At 40.3% G+C, this 26,386-nt stretch overlaps 1 protein-coding gene across 1 annotated transcript in view; it reads right to left on the reverse strand.

The window, feature by feature from the left end:
• LOC142139984 (uncharacterized) overlaps window positions 1–26,386 on the reverse strand; it is a 73,109-nt gene that overhangs the window by 35,875 nt on the left and 10,848 nt on the right. The window contains exons 5-8 of the mRNA XM_075197847.1: window positions 20,804–21,115; window positions 18,905–19,038; window positions 17,592–17,689; window positions 6,753–6,898 (exon numbers count right to left, since the gene is read on the reverse strand). Of these exons, the coding sequence (XP_075053948.1) occupies window positions 6,753–6,898; window positions 17,592–17,689; window positions 18,905–19,038; window positions 20,804–21,115 (690 nt within the window). The remainder of the gene's footprint in view (window positions 1–6,752; window positions 6,899–17,591; window positions 17,690–18,904; window positions 19,039–20,803; window positions 21,116–26,386) is intronic.

Here is a 26,386-nt window from a genome sequence, read left to right on the forward strand (position 1 = left end):
CGATGAGAGAAGAATGGTCGGACAGTCTGGATCAGAACCAACGGTAGCACAGTACAACGGAGATAAAAGGAGAGTAGTCCGGAACGTGCCACGGGTCAAGACCAGAACAAGCAGAGCGGTACCAAACGGAACCCACAGGGAAGGTCAATAACAAGCCAAATCAGGAACCAAGTAGCAATAGAACAAACAGGAACGCTGGAGCAGGGCGAACCAATACTCTGGCACCCTAATAGCGCCAGAGTGACGTTTAAATAGAACAAAGTGCCTCCTGACCGGAGCCTGCGGTCTCGGCGGTCAGAACATAGCTGACCGCCGACAGGCTGTGAAGTACATTGTGTCGTTGCCTAGCAATGGGGCGCGAGGTATTGCGCATGCGTGCTCTGTGCCGCCAGGACCCGGATGAGTGTCCCGTTGCTAGGCATAGGGACATGAGTGAGAGGAGAGGAGCGTCCGTCTCCGGGACGTATGAGGGATGCGGAGGTGGCACCTGACTTAAACACTGTGGAACTACCAGTGGATGGCGCCAACAAATCCTCAATAAATCATGATGTTGTGCGATTAACAATGTATCAGTATAAATGAGTATACAGGGAATGTTGATGATCTTTGTTGGGTGGAGTGGATTTGCTCCGGTGGTGTAATGAAAAACAAACTTTTGATTACTTTTTTGGAGTGAGATAATAGATATTAGATTTAGGGATCGAGAGGATGTATTTTTAGGGGCACATGGCTGTTTTTACTTTGCAAATAGACTTGAATTTTGAACTAGGACACAACTGACTCCCAAACAACAGTTAGACATGCAAAATGGGGACAATATAAACCAATGCCCCTGACCCAACCACACCCACAAAATCCGCCCAGAAATGTCCACTTTTGGGCAAAACTACCCCCACTTTTTTGTAAGTAACCCCCCGCCCGCTCATTATGATGCCTGCAGATGGGGAGGTACGGTGACCATGGTTTGTTTTTGGAAAATTTTGCACCTCGATGTTGCACTTCAGGGGAGAGGAGCATTTCTAAGCTCACTTGAAGTTACAAACACAAATCTGACACCTCTTGGTATATTGAAGCCATTAATGAGGATATCCAAAAAGTTTCATTGAACAAAACGAGTTGGACCAATGAAGGAACTACCTTCACTGCAGGGGGAGTGGCGGCTACAGGGCCTGTAGGTAAAAGGTATCAGCAGTACCACCCAAATGAGGCTTCACAGTGTGGGATCCTCAGGTGGGACCTCTGGAGATTTTTCCACCTCTCCAAACACATGGGCACATCTCTAGTTTGCAGAGGCGTATTCCAAGGACGGAGAATAGATCTGCACATTGTTGTGTGCTGGCTGAAAATACAGACACATCAGTGCATGACCAAGGTGTTCTGCAGGGAGCTTGGTAAATCTGGCCCACTGTATATATGTCCAGGCCAAACTGGGAATCTTGCATCTACTATTCCTCATAGTAGTCTAACAGCCACAATGTCCAGGAAATGGGGTCATAATGGTCATGTAACGTCCCCCCCCCCCCCCTCTCTCCCCCAGATGAAAATCGCAGCAACAACGGCAGAACTTCAAATGCTTTGAAGGAAACTGCACTCCCGGTGATCAGGATTCTGTATCCTGAAGAGGAATTTCCTGGGAATTATCTATGATGAAAAGAGACCACTGCAGAAGGTGAATAGCCAAAAGCATTAACATGGCAGAGGAGTCAGCACTGGCAATACTGCCAAGGTGTGGAATAGGTGCTGCCTAGTCTGTTACCAACACAGAGCAAGTTGAAGGTTCATTGACTCGGTCATCGAGCTGCCCTCAGTGGATGTGGTGGGTGAACCATTGGGCCCTTGACCATGTCTATGTAGCCAGATGGAAGTGGGGATGTAGAGCTGGTGTCACTAATGAGCCATTACGTTTTCCATACCCTTAATGTAATTCCTTTCCCACAGTGAATGGGCTGTGTCCAGAATAGTTTTTATTCCTTTATAATCACCAGTGTTGCCTATGGCCAAGGAGAGGTGGTTACTGGGCACATTCATTCAAGGTTAAGCCCAACCTGGGACCCTCTCTTCTTGGCAGTCAAAATTATGTTCCCCATAAAAATATACTGTTATGTGTTACTGTGTTAATTGTCTTGTAAAATAGTCATTGATAGAGCTGCAGCCATTCTGGGGTAAAATCCTACAGCAAAGACTGCCCTGAGCACACTCGTCTTCTAATATGTGCCGACTCATCAGGACGTCCTTCAGACAGTACCGGGACTTGGTTCCTTAGTGGTCGGCCATCGTAGACTGGAAGTGCCACTGAAATTAAAGCTCCAGGTCCCATGAAAAGACCACCTGAGAGACAGTAAATTGTCCGACATTCATTGTCCTGGCAGAAGATATCTTATCTGTCCTAGTAACCAAATCACCTACTGCCTGAACCTATTTGCCTTCCACTATGCTCCTGTTCCCATATTTACTGTGGAAATCACTTCTCTGGTTGGTAACGAAAGTATCCTGCTGTGACAATAAAATGACTATGTGGCTTTTATTCTATAATAGTGATATTTGTGGCATTTACTATACTGCATACACTTTTTTGCCAACTAACACAATAAGAGGGAGGGTGAAAGCATGGAAATAAAATGTGAGATGATGTTATAGGATATGGAAAGTGAAAAATGACAAACTAAGTATAATATAAGGCAAAGATTCCATTTCTATTCTTTAATAGAATATCCATATTAGAGCCACTAGACCTAAGCAAGTGGCTCATTAAGCCGTGGACCTCTTGTTGCGGTGACTCTCTCCCACTAACAAGTGGACTAAGGAAAAATGTTTAATATTGTGATTGGGAACACAACACTTAGGGCTAGATTTACTAAGCTGCGGCTTTGAAAAAGTGGGGATGTTGCCTATAGCAACCAATCAGATTCTAGCTTTCATTTATTTAGTACATTCTACAAAATGATAACTAGAATCTGATTGGTTGCTATAGGCAACATCCCCACTTTTTCAAACCCGCAGCTTAGTAAATCTAGCCCTTAGATTCTATTGTTTAGGGAACTCCAGCTGGCAGTAGTTCACTAGTAAGTACAACCTTAGCAATGTTTATTTTATAACCTTTATTTATATATCAGATACATATCATGCAGCAGTATACAGAGACTATTTCATCGATCACATCAGTCTTTGTACCAGTGGAGCTTGCAATCTATATTCCCAGCCACACACACACACGGGTTTATTTTGTCAGAAGCCAATTAACCTACCAGTATGTTTTTTTGGAGTGTGGAAGGAAACCGGAGAACCTGGAGAAAACCCACTCAAATACGGGGAGAACATACAAACTCTACAGAGAGGAATAAAAGAGTGGAGCTCTATGACTGTGCGAATTGGCAGGTCTATAAAAAGTTGTAAAGGAAAGATGCTCTTTAAATGCCAAATTAGCATAAATATAAACAACTTTCAGGTGAAGTAGAAAGCTTAAATTTAAATAAAGTAATTGGCAGATTATATTAGACCAGGGGGTATATGTATCAAGCTGAGAGTTTTCCGGTGGGTTTGAAAAACCAATCAGATTCTAGCTATCATTTATTTAGTACATTTTAAAAAATGATAGCTAGAATCTGATTGGTTGCTATAGGCAACATCTCCACTTTTCAAACCCGCTGGAAAACTCTCAGCTTGATACATTTATCCCCTGGTTTTGGGTACAGACGGAGGCTGGAAAGAGACCCACAGCTTCACTATTTAAACCTATAGGTTATATCCTTGACATATAACACAGTGAACTTGGTATGTGAAGCCTGTTGTCAGTTCAAATGTACTTGAGATTTTCTTTTTCTAATTAAAACTTTTTTAATTAAAATTTAAACATTTTCTAATTAAAACAGCAGTCTGATATTGCCCCAAAAGGATCCACAGGCCCCAGAATGATCATATAAAAAAAAATTGTCTTGTGTTTGCTGTTGCCTGACGAATGCACTTAAAAGGCTGCGTAAATTTGGTGAAATTGGAAATGAGTCGAATTTGAAAATAATTCCTTATCGTGGGCGGAGAGGGGGGATTGTCCTGTGAGGCCACTATTAGAATAGAACATGAATGGGGGCCAGCACAAGGCATGGTAAAAATTATATGCTGGTGCCTATACTTTAGTTCTACCAATTGATTAATCTCATAAAGGACCTTTCCAATTTCGAACTAGTGGTTTCCGTTAAGCCAAACAATATGTTTTCCAATACAATATGTTACCTTATGAGCTTTGATTGAGAAAATACAGCTCTTCTATGCAGTCTTAGCATTGCCTAGCAATCTCACATTATAATTATCATCTACTGAGCTGAGGTATCATAAAGGTTACAATATGTTATTATTATTAATCCACAACAGGTGAACAATAGAAATTCACAAGCAAATCCACTCCTATTCAGGCATATAGATATTTTGGGAATAACAATTTTATTGCAGCATTTTGAGACAATGTCATGAGATGTGAAATTATTGTCTAGAAATTGGACAGACATGTGGAGGACATAGTGTACACCTTCATGCGTATAGTTATTAAAATATGTAATATTCAAGTATAATGTCCCTGCGAAGCAGCCCAATTCACAGTGTACCTCCAGAGGTTGATTGTACATCATGCAGGCAATCCCATGACCAGTACACAATGTCGTCCACACAGATGAGCAAAATACAATGCAGCCCTATCTAATTACCATAAAATAATATAGCCCCATTTGGTTGCCAGAAAACAATGCAGCCTCATCTCAACTGTAAGGGTGGTGGAAGAGTGTATGCAACTGGGGTCTATAGACCAGTTGTCAGGGAACAGGGGTAAATTACCCCAAATGGGGTAAAAATGAAATTCCCGGGGGTAATGCTGACGAGTCACATGCTGTCAGTTGGATTGTAGACCCCTTTACATGTGAAATTGCTGTTGTACCAGAAGAGCCTCAAGGGTTGGCAGAGGCACTTCTTGAGCTTCGATACAATAATGAAGCACGTATTGCATTTGAAAACAAAGCAGATCTGTCATATTTTTTGATGTCAACAGCTGCAAAGGCATCAAAATTGCACATGAGGAGGCAGTAAAAAGTTGCTGCCTTTTGCAACAACCTACCTTTGTGAACAAGGATTTTCCACTCTAACGAACATAAAAACAAAACAGAGAAATCATTTGGACGCTGAAGACTATATCCAAATTGCTCTGACATTAAAATGCCCCAATATTGATGCTCTCGTATCAAAAATAAAGCAACATCATTTCTCCAAAACCTGAAGTTTTGAAGTTGAAGCTTTCAACGAAATTTTTAATAGATTCAATAAAATTTTGTATTCCAATAATTAATAATATATGATTTTCTTTCTTTAAAATCAAGGGGGTAAAGTCGGCATATCTAAATATATTTGGGGGTAAAAGGTAAAAAAGTTTCCTGACCCCTGCAGTAGACGATGGATGAGGGAGCGGGGTTGATGTGTCACACATCAGAGTCTGGATGTTACTTTTTGAACCTCTATCGGGCGTGCCCCCTCTGCTGTGCCACAATCCTACTCTGTAGAACAGAAGGCGCATAGCAGTTTAAGAGCTTTCAACCTGTGGTCATGTGTTCTGACCTAAGACCCGCCCTATTTCATCAACTCATCTATTTAAACCTGCTCAGTGCCAAAGTATCTACAATTCTAAACCTAAATGGGCGGAAAACCCTGGCGCTGACTATAGCAGTCTATACCTTGTATAATATAGATACAAAACCGATTCAAATAACAATTAATATACTTAGATAGATGATTATTTATAGAAGTTGTTGTGCATCAACTTCAATTATAATGAAAGAAAACAAAAACAAGGGCAAATAGATCCTATCTAATAAATACCACCATAGATATAAAATATATAATCAAACGTATTTGTATAACCATTATTACATATATAAAGCAAAAAATTAAAAAGAAAAGTAAATATCAAAACATACTCCACCAAACCATTAATCCGGACTAATTTTAGTCTTAAATTTTGTTGAAATCACCTATAGTGCACATATAGGGGAAAAATAGGAAAAAAGTCTAATAGACAATAATTCATTGCATAATCTGTGATTTTTGACAATAAAGAGATCACAGGATTACCCACAGTACAAGACACGATTGTATCTATTAAATCCGCACATTTGTTGTATGATATACGCCACACTACTATGTGGATCACAATTCCTTTTTCACGATCATTCATATGATACAGCCGTCAGTATAACACCCTGGAGATACAGATCATACTCCGCACATCTGACTCATGAAGTTCTGCAAGCGGCTTTTAGCTCCGCCTGCTAGAGCTACATACTCAATCACTCTTCTGCAATTTAAGCCTGTTCTCTCTCTGTTATATCGATCTTACCCCACTCCAGGCTTCATAAAAAGGGGGAATGTGCAATATTGATGGTGGAATCCAACTGAGATTGTGATCTCTCCTTAAATCAGTCAATCCAATCAGTAGAGTTATAATTAAGTCCTGTGATCACGGTTCAAAGGAGTTCCACTGACGCGTTTCTCCCCTATTGATGTGTGCTTTCCTCAGAGATGGCTATTTGTTTGTTTAGCCTTCTTTTCAACTCACTTCTCCATTTGATATGTGGTTTCCTCAGAAAAAAATCAGGCTCGAAACCGTTACTCGTTCCTGTATTTTTCGTGGCCAATCCCTGTGCATTCTGACCTGGACTGTTCATAAACTCTCTTCTGTCTGTTGTTTGGTACTTTTTATGCTCCTGATTGTTGCTGACCTGGCTTGTTCTGACACTTCTTCTGTTTTCTGATTTGGCATTCTGCCTGGAGGTAGCGCAGAGGGCTGCGAGGCAGAGAAGCCCAAACCTCCCTGTGGGGGTCCCTTAGGAACACCGGGGGTTCATTAGACTGCATGTCACTGTATCTGAAAGCGGTAAGTCAGGTTGGTGAAAGAGAGTCCACTTTATTATTATTATTTTTATTATTATCTTTGACTTATAAGGCGCCACAAAGGGTCAGCAGCGCCGTACATTACATATACAGAAAACAGAATCAAGACACAACATGATACAAAAATATATACAAACACAGGTAACAAGGTAAATCAAATCAGATTACTTCTGGGACAGATAGTGAAAGGGATGGTAGAAATGCGTTAGTATCATGACAGTATACGCTGGCCATGGATTTCGGTGGTGATTCGTCACCTTGGGACCTGGTGCAACATCTTGTCAGTAGGTTGGAAAAGCAAGAAGCTAATCAGCTGATACAATTTCGACATTGTCTCTCTTGCTGCCTGGACACTCTCCTGACTACCTTGGGCACTCAGGTGCCTCCAGCTATTCCTCTACAGGCACCTGTACAAAAAAATGAAAATTTTTGTGCCATAAATATATGCATTTACAAACTGTGCATGTTTGCCAAAATTCATCTGTGTCATCTGTGGTTTGTACATATGGTAGACTTGCAGCCCTTATGTCTGAAGAGGTGCATGGGTATTAGTTAAGCACAGTAACTGCATGTTCATGCAGTTGCACACCCCTTGAAGATATGAACTATGAGACTTGGACACATCTCCAGATACAGTTCTTACAATACTTAATCTTTTGCTGGTACTGGAGCGCTGGTGTAAAGATATGTGATGATGACATTGATGACACCTGCAGCACTATCTAGCTGCATCTGATTGGCTGGTGGCATATTGACCCCTCCATCTGATTCATTAATTGCAGCTATGTTATGTCAATGTGCAACCATCTATTTTGAAGTACTTGTTTGTCATTTCCATTTGGACTACTGCAGGGTGGAATATTTCCCTTGGATTTTTACAGCGGTAATCAATGGATGTATGGGTATTTTTAATTACATTTAATACGGAAAATGTGACTTTCACATTTTTAATAATTGTCAAAACACTATTTTCTCTCGTGCATATGACACTTCCATACAATATTGTATTGTGTACAACCAGGGAAATTCAAATTTAGCATTTTCTGCTAACACAATCAGAGGCGAACGCAGGATTTAAAAGGGGGGGTTTCCGGCCCTGGGGGAAAAAATAGAGCGAGAGAGAGAGCTGCTCCGAGTCTGAATTCTACAGCAGCCTCGGCGCTGTCAAGAAGCATCCGCGGCAGTGCTGTATTATACTACAATACAGCACTGCCGCGGACTCTTCTCTGACAGCGCCGCGGCTGCTGTGGAGTTGGTTCCCGGAGGGGAGGGGTTTCTGGGGAACCAGAAACCCCCCCTGCGTGCGCCACTGACCATCAAGCAGCATCTCTTCTTTATTGTTAGACATACGTATATCATACTTACCTACTTTCTTCAGCTGCCTTCCGGGAGCCAGTTTGGGATCTAATTCTATGACGTATATACACTTTTATGTCTGACATACACTTGGTGCACATACTGCTGTTTTTGAGTTGTACACATCTTGACATAAGCCCCACTCAACCTACACATGTAAGTACACCTTTCTATTTGCCTACGTCCTCTTCTGCGTACGTACTGTGCACTAATACGTTCAACCCTTAAATAGGCATATACTGTCCAGATGCCATAAGAAATACATACTCATTTTAGACAGTAGATGGCAGCATTACTCTAAATAAGTGTAAAATGTGTGATTTTAGGGGAAAGCAAATGCTAGAGGTTGATGCAATTGTGATTTTATGTACTAAGTGATTCTTTTCCCAAATTGTACAAAATTCACAGTTAAAAAACACAGTGGAACAACTTGTGAGAACTACAATCAATAAAACGTCAGCTGTTATCACTATTTCCTGCTCATGTCTCTACCTGAACAATGTAATCTGCTAACTTTTGGACTCTGCTAAATTTGCTTCTTTGTGTTATTCTCTTGTCACATTTTCACTAACCCCTTAAAAACTCACAATATTTACTAAACTGTTTTTCTTACTTTCCTTCCATGGCATTATTGTTCTGTCATCCTTATTACCCCCTACTTCACACCCCTTTATCTATATTACCCCTCACTACTCCACTTCCCAATAATAAACACTCATAGGGGTATATTTACTAAACTGCGGGTTTGAAAAAGTAGATATGTTGCCTATAGCAACCAATCAGATTCTATCTTTCATTTATTTAGTGCATTCTACAAAATGACAGCTAGAATCTGATTGGTTGCTATAGGCATCATCTCCACCTTTTCAAACCCGCAGTTTATTAAATCTACCCCATGGCGGTAAATGTATCAAGCTGTCATTGCAAATCGCTCGAGGTCACTGGTGATATTATGTGCAAAGTCGCCATGAATATTAACCTGTGATTTAGACATTTCAAAATCCAATATCCAGCGATTTGTGTCGATTTTAAACACCTCGCCGGAACTCGCGGGAGATTAAACAGAAACTAAAACTTGTCCCGAGATTGAGCATAAAACAAAGCATATTATTAGAGCTATCTAGCCAGTGTTAACATAACAGGAGACACAATACAAGTTTTATTTATGAGGGTAATTATGATTTCTTGTTTAGAGGGGCAAAAATGATTATTAATTATTTTACGGGGCTCAAATTGTTTTCTGAATAAATTAGTGTGCCAAATTTCATAAATGACTATATGTAAATATTTTTTTATTGTATTACATTATAGTGGCTTACTATTTTATTAACCAGTAGGGCAATAATTATATTTTATGATGTGACAATACTTAATATTTCCAGATGGGGACGGACACCATTTAAAGTACATAGTTGTGTCCATGTGCATGCTGCCCCTTGTAGTGCCACAAGTATGTACTTTAAACAAGAAAGATTACCCTCATATATAAAACTTGTATTGTGTCTCCTGTTATATTAACATTGGGCAGCAGTGGAGAGCTGATGTCTTTACTCATCTCGCCTATCCAAAGCAACGTGTTGTATCTGGCGATTTTCACATTAATCTCAGGCGAGATTGCAAAATTGTAGCTTCATACATATAGTGACTTGTAATTAGAGATGGGCGGGCTCGGTTCCCCGAGAACCGAACCCGCCCGAACTTAAGGTATCCGAGTACCGAGCTGAGCAGGCTCGGTACTCTTCCGCCTATTCGGAATTGAAATCGAGGCAAAACGTCATTGTGACGTCGTCGGATCTCGGAGCTCGGTTCTCGCGATATTTCAAATGCATAAATATCCGCCTCCACAGCAATCCTGCGCCATTTGACAGAGGGAGAGAGAAGGGTTAGGTCGCAGCATAAGAGCAGGGAGAGCACTTATTACAGCAGGAAGAGAGGAGGCATTTTTGCAAGCATTACCAACTGTTTGGGGTGTCATATTCCCTCCTCAAGAAACTATTTTCTGCCTGCAGAAATAGTAATATACCAGCAGTATATATTTTGGAATTTGCACTACAAGTGCTTGGGGTGTGACATATTGCCCTGTTCCAAAAAATCTATTTTCGATTAGATACCAGCACTATATTTATATATCTGAATTTGCATTACAAGTGTTTGGGGTGTCAGATATTCCCCAGTTCTAAAAAAGCCATTTTCTGCTGTTAAAATTACTAAATACCAGCAGTATATATTACTGAATTTGCACTACAAGTGTTTGGGGTGTCAGATATTCCCCTCTTTGAAAAAAACAATTTTTCTAGTGCTGAAATTATTAGATACCGGCACTATATATTTCTGATTTTGCACTAATGAGGTTTGGGTGTACAGTAGAGCCAAACAGAAAAGATGCTTTGGGCATTTCTATTGATCGTACAGTGTTTGCAGGCTGTTTTTTTTTCTATTTAACTATAACTGTAGTGTGTAATATACAGATAGACACCAAACTTTTTTTGCTATAAATTTTGTTCGCTCTTTTTAGTGCATTGTCTGGCACCCTGGATTGGTGTGTGTCTGATAAAAGCACACATCCCGGTGGGGTCAGCGCTCGTTGCCATATATTAGCTGTAGAATTACCTCACTTATCCAAGAAACAGGTGGAGCACTAAATTATGTTATATTATGTTATATTAGCCCAAAAAAATTTAATTTTTTAACAAATTGCAAAACAAAACCAAAACCAAAACACGCAAGGGCGGTTTTGCCAAAACCAAAATCAAAACCAAAATATGTCGGTCAGTGACCATCTCTACTTGTAATGCTACAGTGGCAAAACGTTGGGGCTGCGATTTGTAGAGATTTTTGGAATGGCAATTTTGAAAAACAATCACTTTACTGGCAATTTTCTATCAATTCGCAATTTCATACAAGGGCTGAAAATGCTAAATTGCAGCTTGGTACATTTACCCAATGGACTCTTTTTCTATTTTAAATGCCTAAGTGCCTAATATCATCAAACTGCCACCAGAAAAAAAACATCTCATACATCGCTCAATCATCTTTATCTCTCTTTCCTTCTTCTATTAGCTGGTGATATATCACCAAACCATGTCCCATATATATCATTCTGATTCAGAACACTACATGCACCATCTAGGTCTCAACACCATAGTGGACCCCACTCTGCCTATTACTTATTTACCCCTCCCTTTATAATGTAACCTCTGACGGGCACGGTCCTGTACCCAGTGTCTCCCGTCTGTCCACTCTCCGTCCTTTCTGTCCATGCCATGCCTTTCCCCCCCTCCCCCAACTTTTTATTATTTAATAAATAATTTAAACAATTGGAGCATGAATATGTACTAATAAGGGGTTAGGGAAGAGGTGGGGGGGAATACAACAGGGAGATCTATGCGGAGGGTAAAAAATAATAAGGGTCGTCCACAGAAAACCATCAACTTGGAAAAAGGAATAAATTTACAGTTGCAACGAATAACATAGGTATAAAGTATAGCATAGTATAATGCTACCATTTAACTTTAACAGATTTCAATACACAATTGATCTTAAAGGTTAATGATACAGAGAGAAATCAAATTGAGGGGCCATGGATAGTATTCAATGGGGGTTCAACCTCATGGTAGTAAGTCCAGAGTGTCCTTGTTCTTTTGAAGCTGTTAAGAGAATTACGTAGCATAGCTGAGATAAGTTCCATGAGATAGATGGACCATATGCCCTTGATTGTAGCTGAGCATGGAGAAGAGTTTGTATTTTTCCAATACACCCTGTTACATCTTATGCTGAATTATTTCTGTACGTAATGCAATTTGCATCCATGCATTTATTATCCTGCTTATCTGTGCCCATCTGTGACCAGTTTTTAACCTATAGTAGCCTCAAACCCTCTTTGATCCTTTAATCTTTGTAAGGATATCCTTATGACTCTCCCAAGCATGTTCAAATTGCTCTACTGTATTACCCTCTACCACCTCTGATGGGAGGCTATTCCAATGATCCACTACCCTTTCTGTGAAGTAGAAACGTACGCTCATTTGAGCAGGGCTCTCCCACCTCCTGTTTCCATCACTTTTAACTGCGCTCTCCAGCTACTCAGCTCACCTCCTCTCGGACCCTCTGCCTCCTCTCGCGTCTCTCCGCTCCCCTTAGTGACTCTTAACCCGTCATCCGTGCCCACCCTCTTGGGCCATAGTTACCTGCCTGTACTCACTTTTCCCCTCCCTTCCTCTCTTTCTTGCTGTGCCTGAGCCCTCAGAGTTATAGTGCTTAATGTTAATTGTACTGTGCTGTTTCACCTTGTACTGTGCCATTGTTTGTCCTTGTACGGCGCTACAGATACTTTGTGGCGCCCTATAAATAAAAATGAATAATAATAGTAATAAAAAGTAGTTTTCCTCAGATTTCCTCTGAACCTACTTCCCCCCAATGTCAGTGCATGTCCTCGTGTTCTAATTCTTCTCTTGCTTTGTAGAATGTTTCCCTACTGTTCCTATATAACTGGAGATGCTCGGGCTTGGTTTTCTGAAAACCGAGCCCACCCGAACGTCCGAGTTGGTTCGCAAGCCGGTTCGGTACTTTTGCGCATCTTCGGATCTGAATCGAGGAGAAACGTCATAATTTCATTGGCGGATCTCGCGGGTTTTGGATTACATAAGTACCTCCCTCCCCAGGAGATCCAGCTCCATTGCTCACACAGAAGCAGGGGTAGCAGTGTTCTTGTCACTTTCCAGTCTCCAGTGACATTGCTCAGTGCCATTGCTCACACAGAAACAGGGAGGGTAGCAGTGTTCTTGTCACTCTCCAGTCTCCAGAGACATTGCTCAGTGCCATTGCTCACACAGAAACAGGAAGGGTAGCAGTGTTCTTGTCACTTGGCAAAAATTTACTTTAAATGATTGGAAATTAATGTTATTGAGGTTAATAATAATGTAGGAACAAAAAAAGAGCCAAATTATGTGATTTTAGGAAAAAATAGGGATTTTAAACCAAAACATGCAAGGGCGGTTTTGCCAAAAACAAAATCAAAACACGGGGTCAGTGAACATCTCTAGTTATAACCCTTAAAATATTAGAAAGTTTCTACATGTCCCCCCGTTCCTTTCTCTGCTCCAAACTATACATATTAAGATCTTTTAGTCTTTCCGGGTAAGTTTTGTGCTGTAGGCCATGCACCATTTTAGTTGCCCTTCTTTGTACAGTCTCTAATGTATTTATATCCTTCTGGAGATATGGCCTTCAGAAATGAACACAGTATTCTAGATGAGGCCGTACCAATGACCTATACAGTGGTATTATTACTTCTTTCTTTCTGCTACTGATTCCTCTCCCTATACAACCAAGCATCTGACTTTCCTTCCTCATTGCTTTGTTACATTACTTACCTGCCTTTACGTTACCTGAAGTAGTGACTCATAGATCCATTTCCTCCTCAGTAGCTTTCCATAATTATGCCATTAATACTATATTTTTTGGCACTAATCTGTAGTTGCCACTCTTTATCTCATCTACCGAGGTCATCGATCACCCCTCCTGGTGTGTCTACCCTGTTGCATATCTTTGTGTCATCTGCAAAAAGGCAGACTTTCCCTTCAATTCTTCCCCAGCCCCGACCTTATTAAATACATTGTATCCTGGTATTGCTATGTCCCAGTCATGGTTTTCATTGCTACATGACAAAACAGACAGTATTTCACTTATGGGCAAAATAATAAACTAATACGCACCCCTTGCATTGTAACATGGTTTGGCCTGGAGAAAATGTACTCCTTCATTTGCCTTACTTTCCTTAATGAACCAGGCCCAATGTCTGCAACAACCTAGTTCACATGTGTATCAACATCTGTCTACCTATACGTATATATGCACGTCAAGTTAAGTATCTTAATAGCCTCTTATTTACTTTGCCCACTAGGAGGCGCTCCCCAGAATCTATTTACATCAACAAAATAAAGAAGATGAAATAGAAGTTTCTGATTGGGGCACTCTTTATCCACACCAAATTCTGTTAAAATAACAATTTTATTCAATGTATTAAATCATTTATATTCTTATGTTCTGACTTTTCTATTAAACATACAGTGACATAAAACACTTTAATGTGACAGTGAAGGTGCTTATATCTATTTTTAAAGATGTAAGTACCCTTTAAATTTTGCACTGTCCTTTGTTGTGGTGACGATGCATTGTTATGACAGCTGTCCTTTATAGCCCATAAAATCACCTTTGTTTACAAGTCGTTGGGCCTGAGTCATTAAGGAGAGCAAAACATAATAAAGGAGTAACATTTGCACCTGGGCAAAACCATGTTGCATTGGAGGGGGAGGTGAATTTAAAATGTAGGGACAGATTTATAGTTGGGTTAGGGCATGTCCTAGATCAACATTAAATTTCAGTGTAATAATACAGCTATCAAGTATCTGTGTGCTAGTATTTAACTTATGTGCAAAATAATAAACTAATTTGCACCCCTTACATTGTAACATGGTTTGTCCCAGAGAACATTTACTCCTTTTTTGTCTTAATGACTCAGGCCCATTGTGTGTATCTGTCATTACATTGTGTCATCTGGTATTTTTAGAAACAGCTGTGTATCTTGTACGTTATTCTTCAGTCAACAACACACATCTGCCACATTGTGACTCACAATGCTCGATCGTCACAATAACAAACCTGGAGTTGGATGAAAAATAAAAAGTGCATGATACAGGCTGACCAAACAAAGAGAGGAGCAAGATGGTGATGTTAATGGGCAGCACGGTGGCTCAGTGGTTAGCACTTCTGCCTCACTGCACTGGTGTCATGAGTTCGATTCCCGACCATGGCCATAACTGTGAGGAGTTTGTATTTTCTCCCTGTATTTGCGTGGGTTTCCTCCGGGTGCTCCGGTTTCCCCCCACACTCCAAAAACACACTGGTAGGTTAATTGGCTGCTATCAAATTGACCCTACTCTCTCTCGGTCTGTGTGTGTATGTTAGAGAATTTAGACTGTAAGCTCCAATGGGGCAGGGACTGATGTGAGCGAGTTCTCTGTACAGCGCTGCGCAATTAGTGGCGCTATATAAATAAATGATGATGATTAATGGTTTATTATATTATTTATTATTTATTATATTATTACCAGGGTAACAGTTTGTCACCTGTAAACCAACATAACTGGAGGATATTGAGCCTCTAGCACTGGTTTTTAGCTTTTAGAAGGGTTCAAACCAAGTTATTTTTGCACTTCTACTCTTTTGTGTTATATTTCTTTGTTTAATATTAAAAAAGTGGACACACAATACGTACAATTGCACAGATGGAGTCCTGGCCACATCATATTATAGTTATCAGTAACCCAGAAGGGATATCACGAATGTCGGAATATTTAATATTTCAAGCTCATCTGCTCATGCAGAATGTCCAGGAGGCTCCTGAATTTTGGGGAGCTGTCCAGGACTCCCACAAGAGCAGGCACCCTCCCGGATCCTGGTGGAGGCGGGGCTTAAGGACATATAATCAAGCCCCGCCCCCACCTTTTGATGCCAAATCTCGCCAATTGCACCCCCTCCTCTCCCCATTGGCTCCCTGACCTCCCCTCTGGGATCTCCCGTAAGGGAGGTAACAAAATGTGGCAAGTATGTAATATTTATATTATATGCATGTACTGCATGAAGATACTTTCAAAGTGTATGATATGCTTGACGTGTGTGACGGTTTAAGCGAATCATCATGTGGTAGAGACACCAGTCATCATTATCAATTTATGTAGGATGCAACACTTGTTTGTTTTTTTAAATATGTTTTTTTGAATAAAAGGAAATATAAAGGAGGCGCCCCGCAGTGCAATCAAATATTTTTTTCATAAATTATTTATTGAAAATATTCATAAAAACATAAGCATAACTGATCTGTATAAGTAACTTTTAACAAAACTAACAGAAATACATATAAGCTCATACATATAAGATTAGGGTCTGTACTTTTAAGAGAACGTGTTGCACAATACATAATTGCATAAAAAGAGACACGTCTTTAGTAATTTTCCATTACTGCACAATTCATGAGCAAAACAGATTAGATAATGGTCATGTGATTTTATTTTGCAATCATCGCCGGATATGGCTAACTAAATGACCGTCCAATAGAACATGTTATTTTAATGATAGAGTGCCAGCAGTGATGTAAGCTGGGAAGGTGTGTTTTGAAGTAAGAAGGAGTTTCATATTCTATAAAAGAATAAGTTAATCAAATATAGGGTGTCAATTGGCATTTGAGACCCTGGGCGTATGTCTGCTTTTTCCAGTATGGGTGTATCTATGTATAATACCTTTTTAATAAATTATAGAAATATTATATTATGGTAACCTGCTCATCTCATTTATTATTTAAAGAGATGGAAAGAAAATAACTTATACAGATCATACGGTAAAACCTCTATACAGATGTAACATCTTTTATATTTTAACCTAGTTTAGTTATCAATCCAAAGTGAGTTATATAAAAATATATATTCATATTTTTATATGCAGGAGTGAACTAATGGGCAGAATTAGATCTGAAATGCCACGATTCTCTGAGAAAGGGGGGGCAAAATGACACAATTTTCTGAGCCCCGCCCCCCGCACACCCACCTCCCCCCGGCAGCTTCTGGACGCTGACTGCCAGAAATTGGGAAGTATGACCTTACTTATAACTAGAGAAGGACAGGCTCGGTTTCCTGAATACCGAACCGACCCGAACTTTGGGGATCCGAGTACCGAGCCGCCTTCTCACTATTTCGGAATCAAAAACGAGGCAAAACGTCACTGCGACGTCTTCGGATCTTGGTTCTTGTGAGTTTTGGAATCTATAAATACCACCCTCCACGGCGATCTAGCGCCATTTGAGATAGGGACACAGAAGCGGTAGCATAGAGTGTAGAGCAGTTGGACAGGCAAATAGAATTGAAAGAGGAGGGGGTAGCAGTGTTAAACAAAGTATACAGTGACATTCAGGAGAGTGCCACAGCTTGGCTTGTGGCGCTGCTCAGCTTGTCATTGGTCATGTGGTCACGCGCTGAGTGCTTACTGCGGGCGGCGCCCGTTATGTTTCGCTACACAACCGACGTGTGTGGGTGTGTGTACAGTGATTGACTACATGATGTGAGTTCCGGCAACTTTTTTCTTACAAAAAAAGCACTGATTATAACCATGCCCATATTATATTTTGCCTCTTCCCTACCCTCCCCTCCCTCACCATTCGTGAGTAAGTGTCATCAAGTGTGCATGCCCTGCCCGAATAAACTGGGCGTACACTCAACGTCATCCCCAATTGACAATGTTTTTGTTGTTCTTTACTTTACAGTGTTGTACATGGTGTATACCCAGTGTTGTTACATGTTGTCTCACAGGTAGGCACAGTCCTCGGTGTGTTGAATATATGTTTAGGATCGCAAAGGACCTAAAAAGAATAAAAGATAGATTCATTATATATATAAAAAAAAAATACAAAATATATTGTTCAAAACAGTAACATTTGTATGGGAAAAATTGTTGTAAATCAAGACACATGCTGAAGGAATAATAACCCTATTTTATATTTTCCTTTTGTGTTTGGTAATTTAAATATTAAGGAATTGACTCATGTTCATTTTTTGACTAGTTATTATGACGGCACCTGTAAATAGATCCCAACATTCAGTGATAATCCTTTGATCTCCTTACAGATCCCTCCTGTCATCTAATCGAGTCTAAAGACTTTCACGAGGGGCAAGAGATATGTGTGACATAATTAGAGGTGGGGTATGGCATAAGTGAGGGTACATTATTATCTTAATCTCTAGCGCTCTAAGGTAAGTACTCATTGGTAGCAACCCCCTATGCGGTAGCCTGACCTGAGTTCAGTCGGAGATAAACACAGTAGGACTCATTTGGTAACATTGTCTGTAGGTGCAAAAGTCGCACTAAACAATAGCAGTCAAAAGCAGACCCTCAATTTCATTGTATCAGTTTCAGTAGACAGAAAAAGCTAATTGCTGATTGGTTGCAATATTTCAGGTACAATTTTTTCACCCAAATGCCGTGTTGGCCAAAGAGCCCTATTGTCATCCCCTTTTCCAAATAGTGATCTATTAATAATGTTGACAAGCGCTGTTTCAATGTTCACTGTATTTTATACAGCCACCACCAGGGGGTAGGATTTATCAGACCTTCTATAAAGGAAAAGTGAAGGTGTTGCCCATAGCGACCAATCAGATTCTAGCTATCATTTTCTAGAACAGTGATAGGTACGTTCACTTAGGTGGAGGGCCGTCTCCCCGCCTTGTGCAGAGGAGGTCACACGACACAACTGGGGGCCGCAGGAGAAGGCTCGGTGGGCCGCCTGTTGCCCACCAGTGTTCTAGAATGTACTAGATAAATGATAACTAGAATCGGATTGGTTGCTATGGGCAACACCCCCACTTTACCTTTGTAGACGGTTTGGTAAATCTATCGCCCAGAATTGTTAAAGTTATTTTAACTGCTGTTTTATTTTTAATGTAATGATTGTCACTAAGCTCAGTGAGACAGTAGGTAAGGAGATGGAAGTCTATTATATAAGGCTGACAGTGGTACTCAGACATTTAGTTCTAGCAGGGGCATATTAGTGGCACATTACTATACTGTAAGTGCTTACCGAGAATTTCTTCTGCATCTTTTTTATTTTGATAAATAAGAGACCAAACAAAGGTAGAAGAATCACACAGGCAGAAATAGGAACAAGCACTAAAAGACGTGAAAATCCTCTCTTTGCAGATGTGTCCTCCTCTTCTTTTTAGAAAAAAAGAAATATAGCAATTAATTATATATACATTTAATTGTCATATATTGTACATTAATATATTACAAATAAGCACAGTTCAGTATATTAGCACAATGCTAATTTCCAAGTCCCTAATCATCACTGTTATTATATCACTGTTGTGATTTTCTATCATCACTTATCACAGCGATAGAGGGTCTGTTATCACCGCCATTTATCAACAAAATATCACTGGGGCAGCTGTGCTATATTGGACGGTACGATAAGGCCAGTCTCGCGACTAGACGGATCGTGCACGGACAGTGGAACTGAAAACCCAGACACTATGTGACAAAAAAACCCCAATGTTTAAAGGTATATTTAAAAAAAAAAAAAAAAAAAAAGTAATATATTTTAAAAGAATTGTCAAATGAAAAAACGCATTCAATTTTGTGAGATGGCGATGGCAGAAGAAGGGTTACGGCAGTACATGTACCACCGCAATCCGTGCTAAATAGGCGACCCCATGCTTTGCCTGATTAAGATATCGCTGGGAAAAATCACTGAATCTTATTGGCCAGCCGGGGTTCCCTTTGGAGATAGCAGTGTGCTTAACCCCTTGATAAAGCGAAGCAGGGGAAAAGCCCTATCTCCAGTGAAAACAAGAGATAGGGCTTTTCTCTATTTGATAAGTAGACCAAAGTTCCTGGACAGAGGATATCAGTATCAGACATGTGAGTATCCTGCATTAAATGTCATTGTTAGTGTTAAAGTCAGTTTGTCAGTGGCAATTTCGGTCTATGTTAGTGTCAATATGTGTGTGTTTAATTTGTGTGTACGATATAACATTATAAAAAGCCATCTTGGTGTTCTGCAATCTATATAAACACTTGGCTTGATTTCTTATATTTTGATATGGTCATAGAAATCCTCAGTGATGTCTAATATCCTTATATTTCTCCTAGGTACTATCCTATGTATGATGATTATTATCATCATCAGTTATTTATATAGCGCCACTAATTCCGCAGCGCTGTACAGAGAACTCACTCACATTAGTCCCTGCCCCATTGGAGCTTACAGTCTAAAGTCCCTAAAACACACACACACACACACACACACATATATACACACACACACTAGGGAAAATTTGATAGCAGCCAATTAACTTACTGTTATGTTTTTGGAGTGTGGGAGGAAACCGGAGCACCCGGAGGAAACCCACGCTAACACAGGGATTATTATGACACTCGTGCATAAGTAGCAATGCCTGTATGATTAATGCTACTGCTATTCACAAGCAGAACAATATGTCATTATATAACACAATAATATAACACACATACAGTTAATGAAAACAATATGTACACTGTGTTTATTACACAAGAAGTTCTTTACATACTATTGCACGTGCAATTAATGATTGTTTAGTATTAAGCAGCTTACGGACCAATTATGTAGCCTGAACTGTACATACTAAAGGACAAACCGGTCTGACGAATAGCAGAGTGATGATACATTATATACAACTATTCTGAATGTTTGCATTGTACTCATGAATTGAGACTCCAGTGAAGGTCTCATCTGCTCTACTGTTTTTTGCCAACACAGACTGTTTGATGCTTACACACCAGTGCGGAGTCCAGTTTGCTCAAAACAGATGTAGAATATCCAAGTCTCAAATAGTCATTAGAGGACAAAATACAACTAATGTTAGCTTGACAGCTGCGGATAGGTCTTGCATATTCTGACAAAAAGAGTTGGTCCAGGTCGCTGTGGGTGCTATGGACTTACCTGGATTATACTGGATTACTGTATGAAGACGTCTCTCCGACCCCAGGGCCGGGTGACTCACTGCACAGGTCACTTCTGCCTTACCCAAGGTCCTGGAGGTTCTCTGAGTAAAGTTACTTATGACAGTCACTGTGTGATCAGGGTTCCAAATCCTGTACGTCTGAGGTTTCGATTGTAGACTGTCTGAAAGGTTCCATGAGATATTAGGGGCTGGTTGACCAGTGGCTGAGCAGCTGATAACAAACAATTTGTCTGAGATCTCCGGCAAAACAATTGTATTTATTTCCAGCTGGGGTTCAGACAATCTCATTTCTAAAGACAAAAGAACAGAATTTATTTTAGATTAAAATAACATGTTTGTAGTTAGAGAAGTGTATTGATTAGTCATTCATTTATTTGGTAGTTTTTCTTTAGTGAGCAATTAAAGGTTCTTTTTGTTTTTCATTAGTTCTTTTTTTTGCATTACATTTTCCTTGCACGCAGAGATAATTCAGGCTGCTATTGCATGTAGCTCACAAATAATGGGCAGCTTTGATTTTAGATTTCAGCACGGACATGCACCGTCCCAACTCTAAATCTGGCAGCTCATTTTAATTATATGCCCCCCTGCAGTGCAACATGGTTTTGCCAAGTTGCAAATTTGCTCCTTGGTTGTGACAATGTTGGCTTACCAGACTTTGCAGGTAGACCTAGTTCTAAGGACGACAGTTTCAGCAGGGAATGTCATGACCTCTGTGCTTATTGGGGCCGTGTGGTGGCTTCTTCCAATAGGCCAACTAGGCTGCAGCATTTATACCTACGGCATATTACCTTGGCGAGGAGGCCCTGTGAGCATATTATCCTAGGGCGGCCTGAACCCTTAATCAGGCCCTGCTAGAGGGGACGAAGCAATTGTAAGCATCTTCTGTACCAGGACTGCATGAGTCAGTGACTGCAGATCCTGCCCATGGGTCAAATAGAGAAATTAGGCAGTGCCAACCTGCAGGTCTGACCACTTTATCAGAGGACCCCCCCTCTCTTCTGCCACTGCTACAGCATCACTGGACGTGAGTGGCAGAAGCCAGGTAGACCGATGCTTCTGCAGCAGTGACCATAGACACATTATCATCATCATTTATTTATAGAGCGCCAACATATTCCGTAGCGATTTTACAATTGGGGACAAACATAGTAAACTAATAAACAAACTGGGTAAAACAGACAAAGAGGTGAGAGGGGGCATATTTAGGATGCACTGCATAATAAGAAAGATAATTTTCAATCCCCATCGCATAGATAAGGATTGAACTATCTTTCATATTTATTATAAGACCTTCATGCAAACAGCAGTTCCGAAAAACTGCTGTTCCTGTGAAGTGCAAAATTCACCTTTCACTTGTCACTTCTCTTCTCCTCCTATGTGATGCAGACTGCGATGATGTTCCCTCCTTTCAATCTCTGAGCGCATGCGCCGACTGAGAACCTCGGGCACACGCAGAGAGATCCTGGACTGCAAGAAGGTGAGTCATGTGACAGGGAGGGATCACATGATCCCTCCACACATGCGCTGCGCTTCGGAGCAGAGCTGTCAGCAGTGAAAGTTTTCAGTTATGTTACTGTACGCCAGCTTCAATGGTCAAAACTAATGTATCAAAAAAGAACTCTTACATCTCCAATATCCTTTAATAAAAGTAATATCCAGATTCAGCAAGTAGTTATAAGCTCCTATACATTCACCAAGCAAATATCTTTGAAATCCATATAAAATATAAAAAACTATAGTGAACAAAAGCATGATGTGTCCGCACGATCCCTATTAGGCTATGTAAATTGCACAAGGTTATATACGGAAATAAAGGCATAGAGGCAGGACCATACCTGAAATAACCCGAAAAATTCAGGTTTTGTTTATTTATAGGTTAAAACAAGAAAATCTGGAAATTTCCTAATGCTAAGCTAGGTCATTCTCTGAGAAAAACTTACTGAGTGAAAAATATGCAATAACTCAGACACTGATTGCCCAAAAAGTGGGAAAAATTCAGAGCCCCCCCCCCCCCACCCCCTCAATAAAATGTCTTACACAGGAAATCTTCAGGCTGTGTTGTAAACTTAAACTGGATGTATTATTTTAAGAATTTACATTCTGAAAAGGTTTGTGCTGTAAAGGTAAACAGTTACGACAAAAATACAAACAGTTACGACAAAAAATGATTTGCACAAGAGGGGCGAGATGAGGGGTTTTGCGTTGCCAATTTATTTATATGAATGTCAATATTTCCACATTTTGGTGGGGGGTAACTGACTGCGTTTTGCAGTTACAATTCCCCTTAACAGAACTAAACATATATTCAGACATGAATACTTTTGCAAGTAAACTGGACACTGTGGATACACATTGAAAAAGTTCTGTAACGAGTTAGTGACTGACTAGCGATTAGTACAGAAATATGTGTTTGGCGTCAGTCAGGGTGTCATAAAAATACACCAGTTGGGATTGCATTTAATAAACTGTGTACTTCTACAGCTAGACAGGTAATGTTCCTAAAACATGTGTTTTGCACCAGTCAATGAGATTAATCAAATATACAAGTGTATATCACAACACATATATGTATTTGTACAGCTATAGAGCTAACGGTGCCAATGACCAGCTCAGAAAATAATTGTGTTTTGCCTTGGTCAGTATGTCCCCTACTACAATACTGGAAGAATGAGTGTTCGAGCGGCTGTCAACACTTTTTTTTTTAATAAAGCTATTGATCTGTGACTTACAGTCCATGTAGTGGGAGCCACGTATTTGCCGAAGTTTTGCAAACCAGGATTGATTCTCAAATTGTTTTGTCAATGGTGAATTTCTGAAACTCGGACAGATTCCAAAATTGCCTGAATCGATTCGACCTCTCTCTAGTAGTAGCTTAAACTTGCCAATGTTTCAACATGAGGAAGTAATAGTTGCTTAGAAGGAAGAGAAGGGACTTAACAATATCTGTTTTGGTTTTTGCAAGAAGAATTTATTTCCCTTACCGAGAACTCACAGATAGTAGTTCAGGAATAAAGGTCCATATATAACTGTGTTTCTCCCTTTTCTCAAAATACACTTTTCAAGAAGCAACATAAGAAATAAATTACTGTGACTTCCTTCATCCTGTTACAGGTCACAATGTAATGTAAGTTTTTATATATTGAAATGTTAGAAAATATTAATGACATGGAACAGTAGTGGGCGCTTTATAGAAACTGCCAGCAGAGGTGCTACAGAAACCATATTTAAAGTGAATTTATTCTCTCAAATGTAGCGACTTCATGGCTCTTATGTCATCCCCTCACTGCCGGGAAACACTGATTCCCCCAGTCAGGCAGGAGGGAGACAGACGTGCACATCTTGTGCCAAATTGCTGAGACTTACCTTAGGACGCAAAATCACTGACCTAGAGTGAAAAAGGAGACAAATGCCCCTTCTTGCTCTTTCTCTAAGGCCCATGCTAAGGGTTCTACAGCCTTCAAATCAAATTATATGAAAACGAACGACTGAAAAAAGTAATTTACCAATAGCTATAAGAGATTCCACTGCAGTCAGCAGACGGTTTTGGCACATCCTCTTCACCATATCAGGGTTCCCAAAATCAAACAAAAAAAGGAAAGCATAAAATTGCTTTGTAGGACTAAATAAAACAAGTTGTATATTAGTGTGTGAGGGTCGGCCATAATACCAGAGACAGACAACAGGCAGCAGCGTACCATCAACACTGGCAACTGCACATTCTTTTTCACTTACTGCAATCATCTCTTTATTAAATGTTCAAGTCAATTAGGACTAAGGGTGTCTATATATCAAGACCCAGTTATCATGAAGATTTTCTATCTCTGCCATTTGCAGCGATTGTAAGTTTTCACCCGTTCAATTTATCAATAAAATGTCACTGGGGTAGGTTTAGGGAATTTTACCTATTAATAAATAGACCCTTTAGAGGCCTCACCTGTATCCAGCTTTTATAAGGCCTTCACTTATACCAATCTTTGTATGAACAAAGTTAGAATTTTGTTTCTCTGATGGTGCTTCAAAGAGTCTTGTACTGTCAGTGCTGAAAAATAGGGACATCTCCATGAACAAGCATTCCCATTGACTATCCGTGGAAATCAGGACTAATTTGTGTGATCCTTGCGGCAGGAATGTATTTAAACAGCCAATGATATGACCAAAAACTAAATACTGTGCAAGTGAAAAGAAACAGCTGCGATACCTATAGGATAACACATGAACAAGCAAGAAGTAAATATTTAATAATATATAGTATAGTATTAAGCTAATAACTAACACAATATGGGAAACCACTAAATACACAGCCGGCTCTGAGCAGTGTTGACCATTGGCTTTATTCTATCAGATACCAAATGTTTCCTTATCTTTCTGCTATATAATTACATGTACAAAACAAACACAAAGAGGTTTAGGCAAGTAGGGGGAAGTCTAAAATATAGGTACCTGTAACAGAGCAGAGAAAGAGGGGAACAATAGTGTGGAGAGTAGTTAGAGATGAACAATGTGTTTTCAAATGTTCACCTCATTGTACATTTAGCTGTGACATTTCTTATGTTTCACTGCCCGGAATTTGACCTTGTTGAGTTTTACAAGTCCAACCTCAACCACACCGCGCAGCAGAATTAATTGACCATAGTTGTACCAGTACTATTCAAAATCTATACATTTTGCAAAATGCAACACCCCAACTGATAACTACATTCTCCTTCTGCTTCCAAATTACTCTCTTCCACCTCTTCCTCCCTAAGACTCTCCCAGTGGACCAACTTAGTCTCAAAAACTAATAATATTCCTGTGGAGAGGGGCTCTGCGACTGCTGTGCCCGGGAAGAGGGCAAAGAAGGAGGAGCCAATCAGGGCTCATTTCCTGCTGCTGGCCAATCATTTGCCGGACAGGCGCACCAATCCTGGCTTTATAAGCCGGCACCCAGCGCTGCGATCTTCAGAGTTCACCAGTGGAGGAGAAAGAAGAGGAAGTCGTGGGACGTCCAGCGCCGTAGATGCCGGAGACACTGGCAGAAGTGGCAGGGAGCCCTAGTAAGGGCTGTGAGCTACCCTGCCATACGAGGACGCCGCAGAAGGAGCTGGCATCGGGGGGAAGCCCTTGTAACAGCTAAGCGCCCCGCCACGCAGTCTGTAGGAGGTAGGGCGCCGAACGGGAGAAGCACTTCTTTAACTTCCTCCTCAGGCTATACTACCCTAGGGACCTCATTACCATAACACTATACAGTTGAAGCAAAACATTTCTTGTCTTTCTATTCTCATATAAACCCCTGACCCCCAAACTAACATTGCTGAATGTATTTGCAGTTTGAGTAACTAGAATTTCACACTGCTGCAAAACTTGATTTGAGATAATATTCCCAATTTTACTCATCTCTAGTACTTAAACTACAAATAATCATAATCAGACTTTGTGTGTTGCACAAACAGTTCTGACTTACTGAAAACTCAGTTTATTAGCTGTAACAAAAGATGAACTGTGCACTAGCCAGATATACAATCTATGAAGCAGCTAAGTAATAGGCAAGATGACCCTAACTTGCCTAAGTACCATAGATAAAA

This window comes from Mixophyes fleayi, chromosome 2, assembly GCF_038048845.1.
Source record: "Mixophyes fleayi isolate aMixFle1 chromosome 2, aMixFle1.hap1, whole genome shotgun sequence".
Classification (NCBI taxonomy): domain Eukaryota; kingdom Metazoa; phylum Chordata; class Amphibia; order Anura; family Limnodynastidae; genus Mixophyes; species Mixophyes fleayi.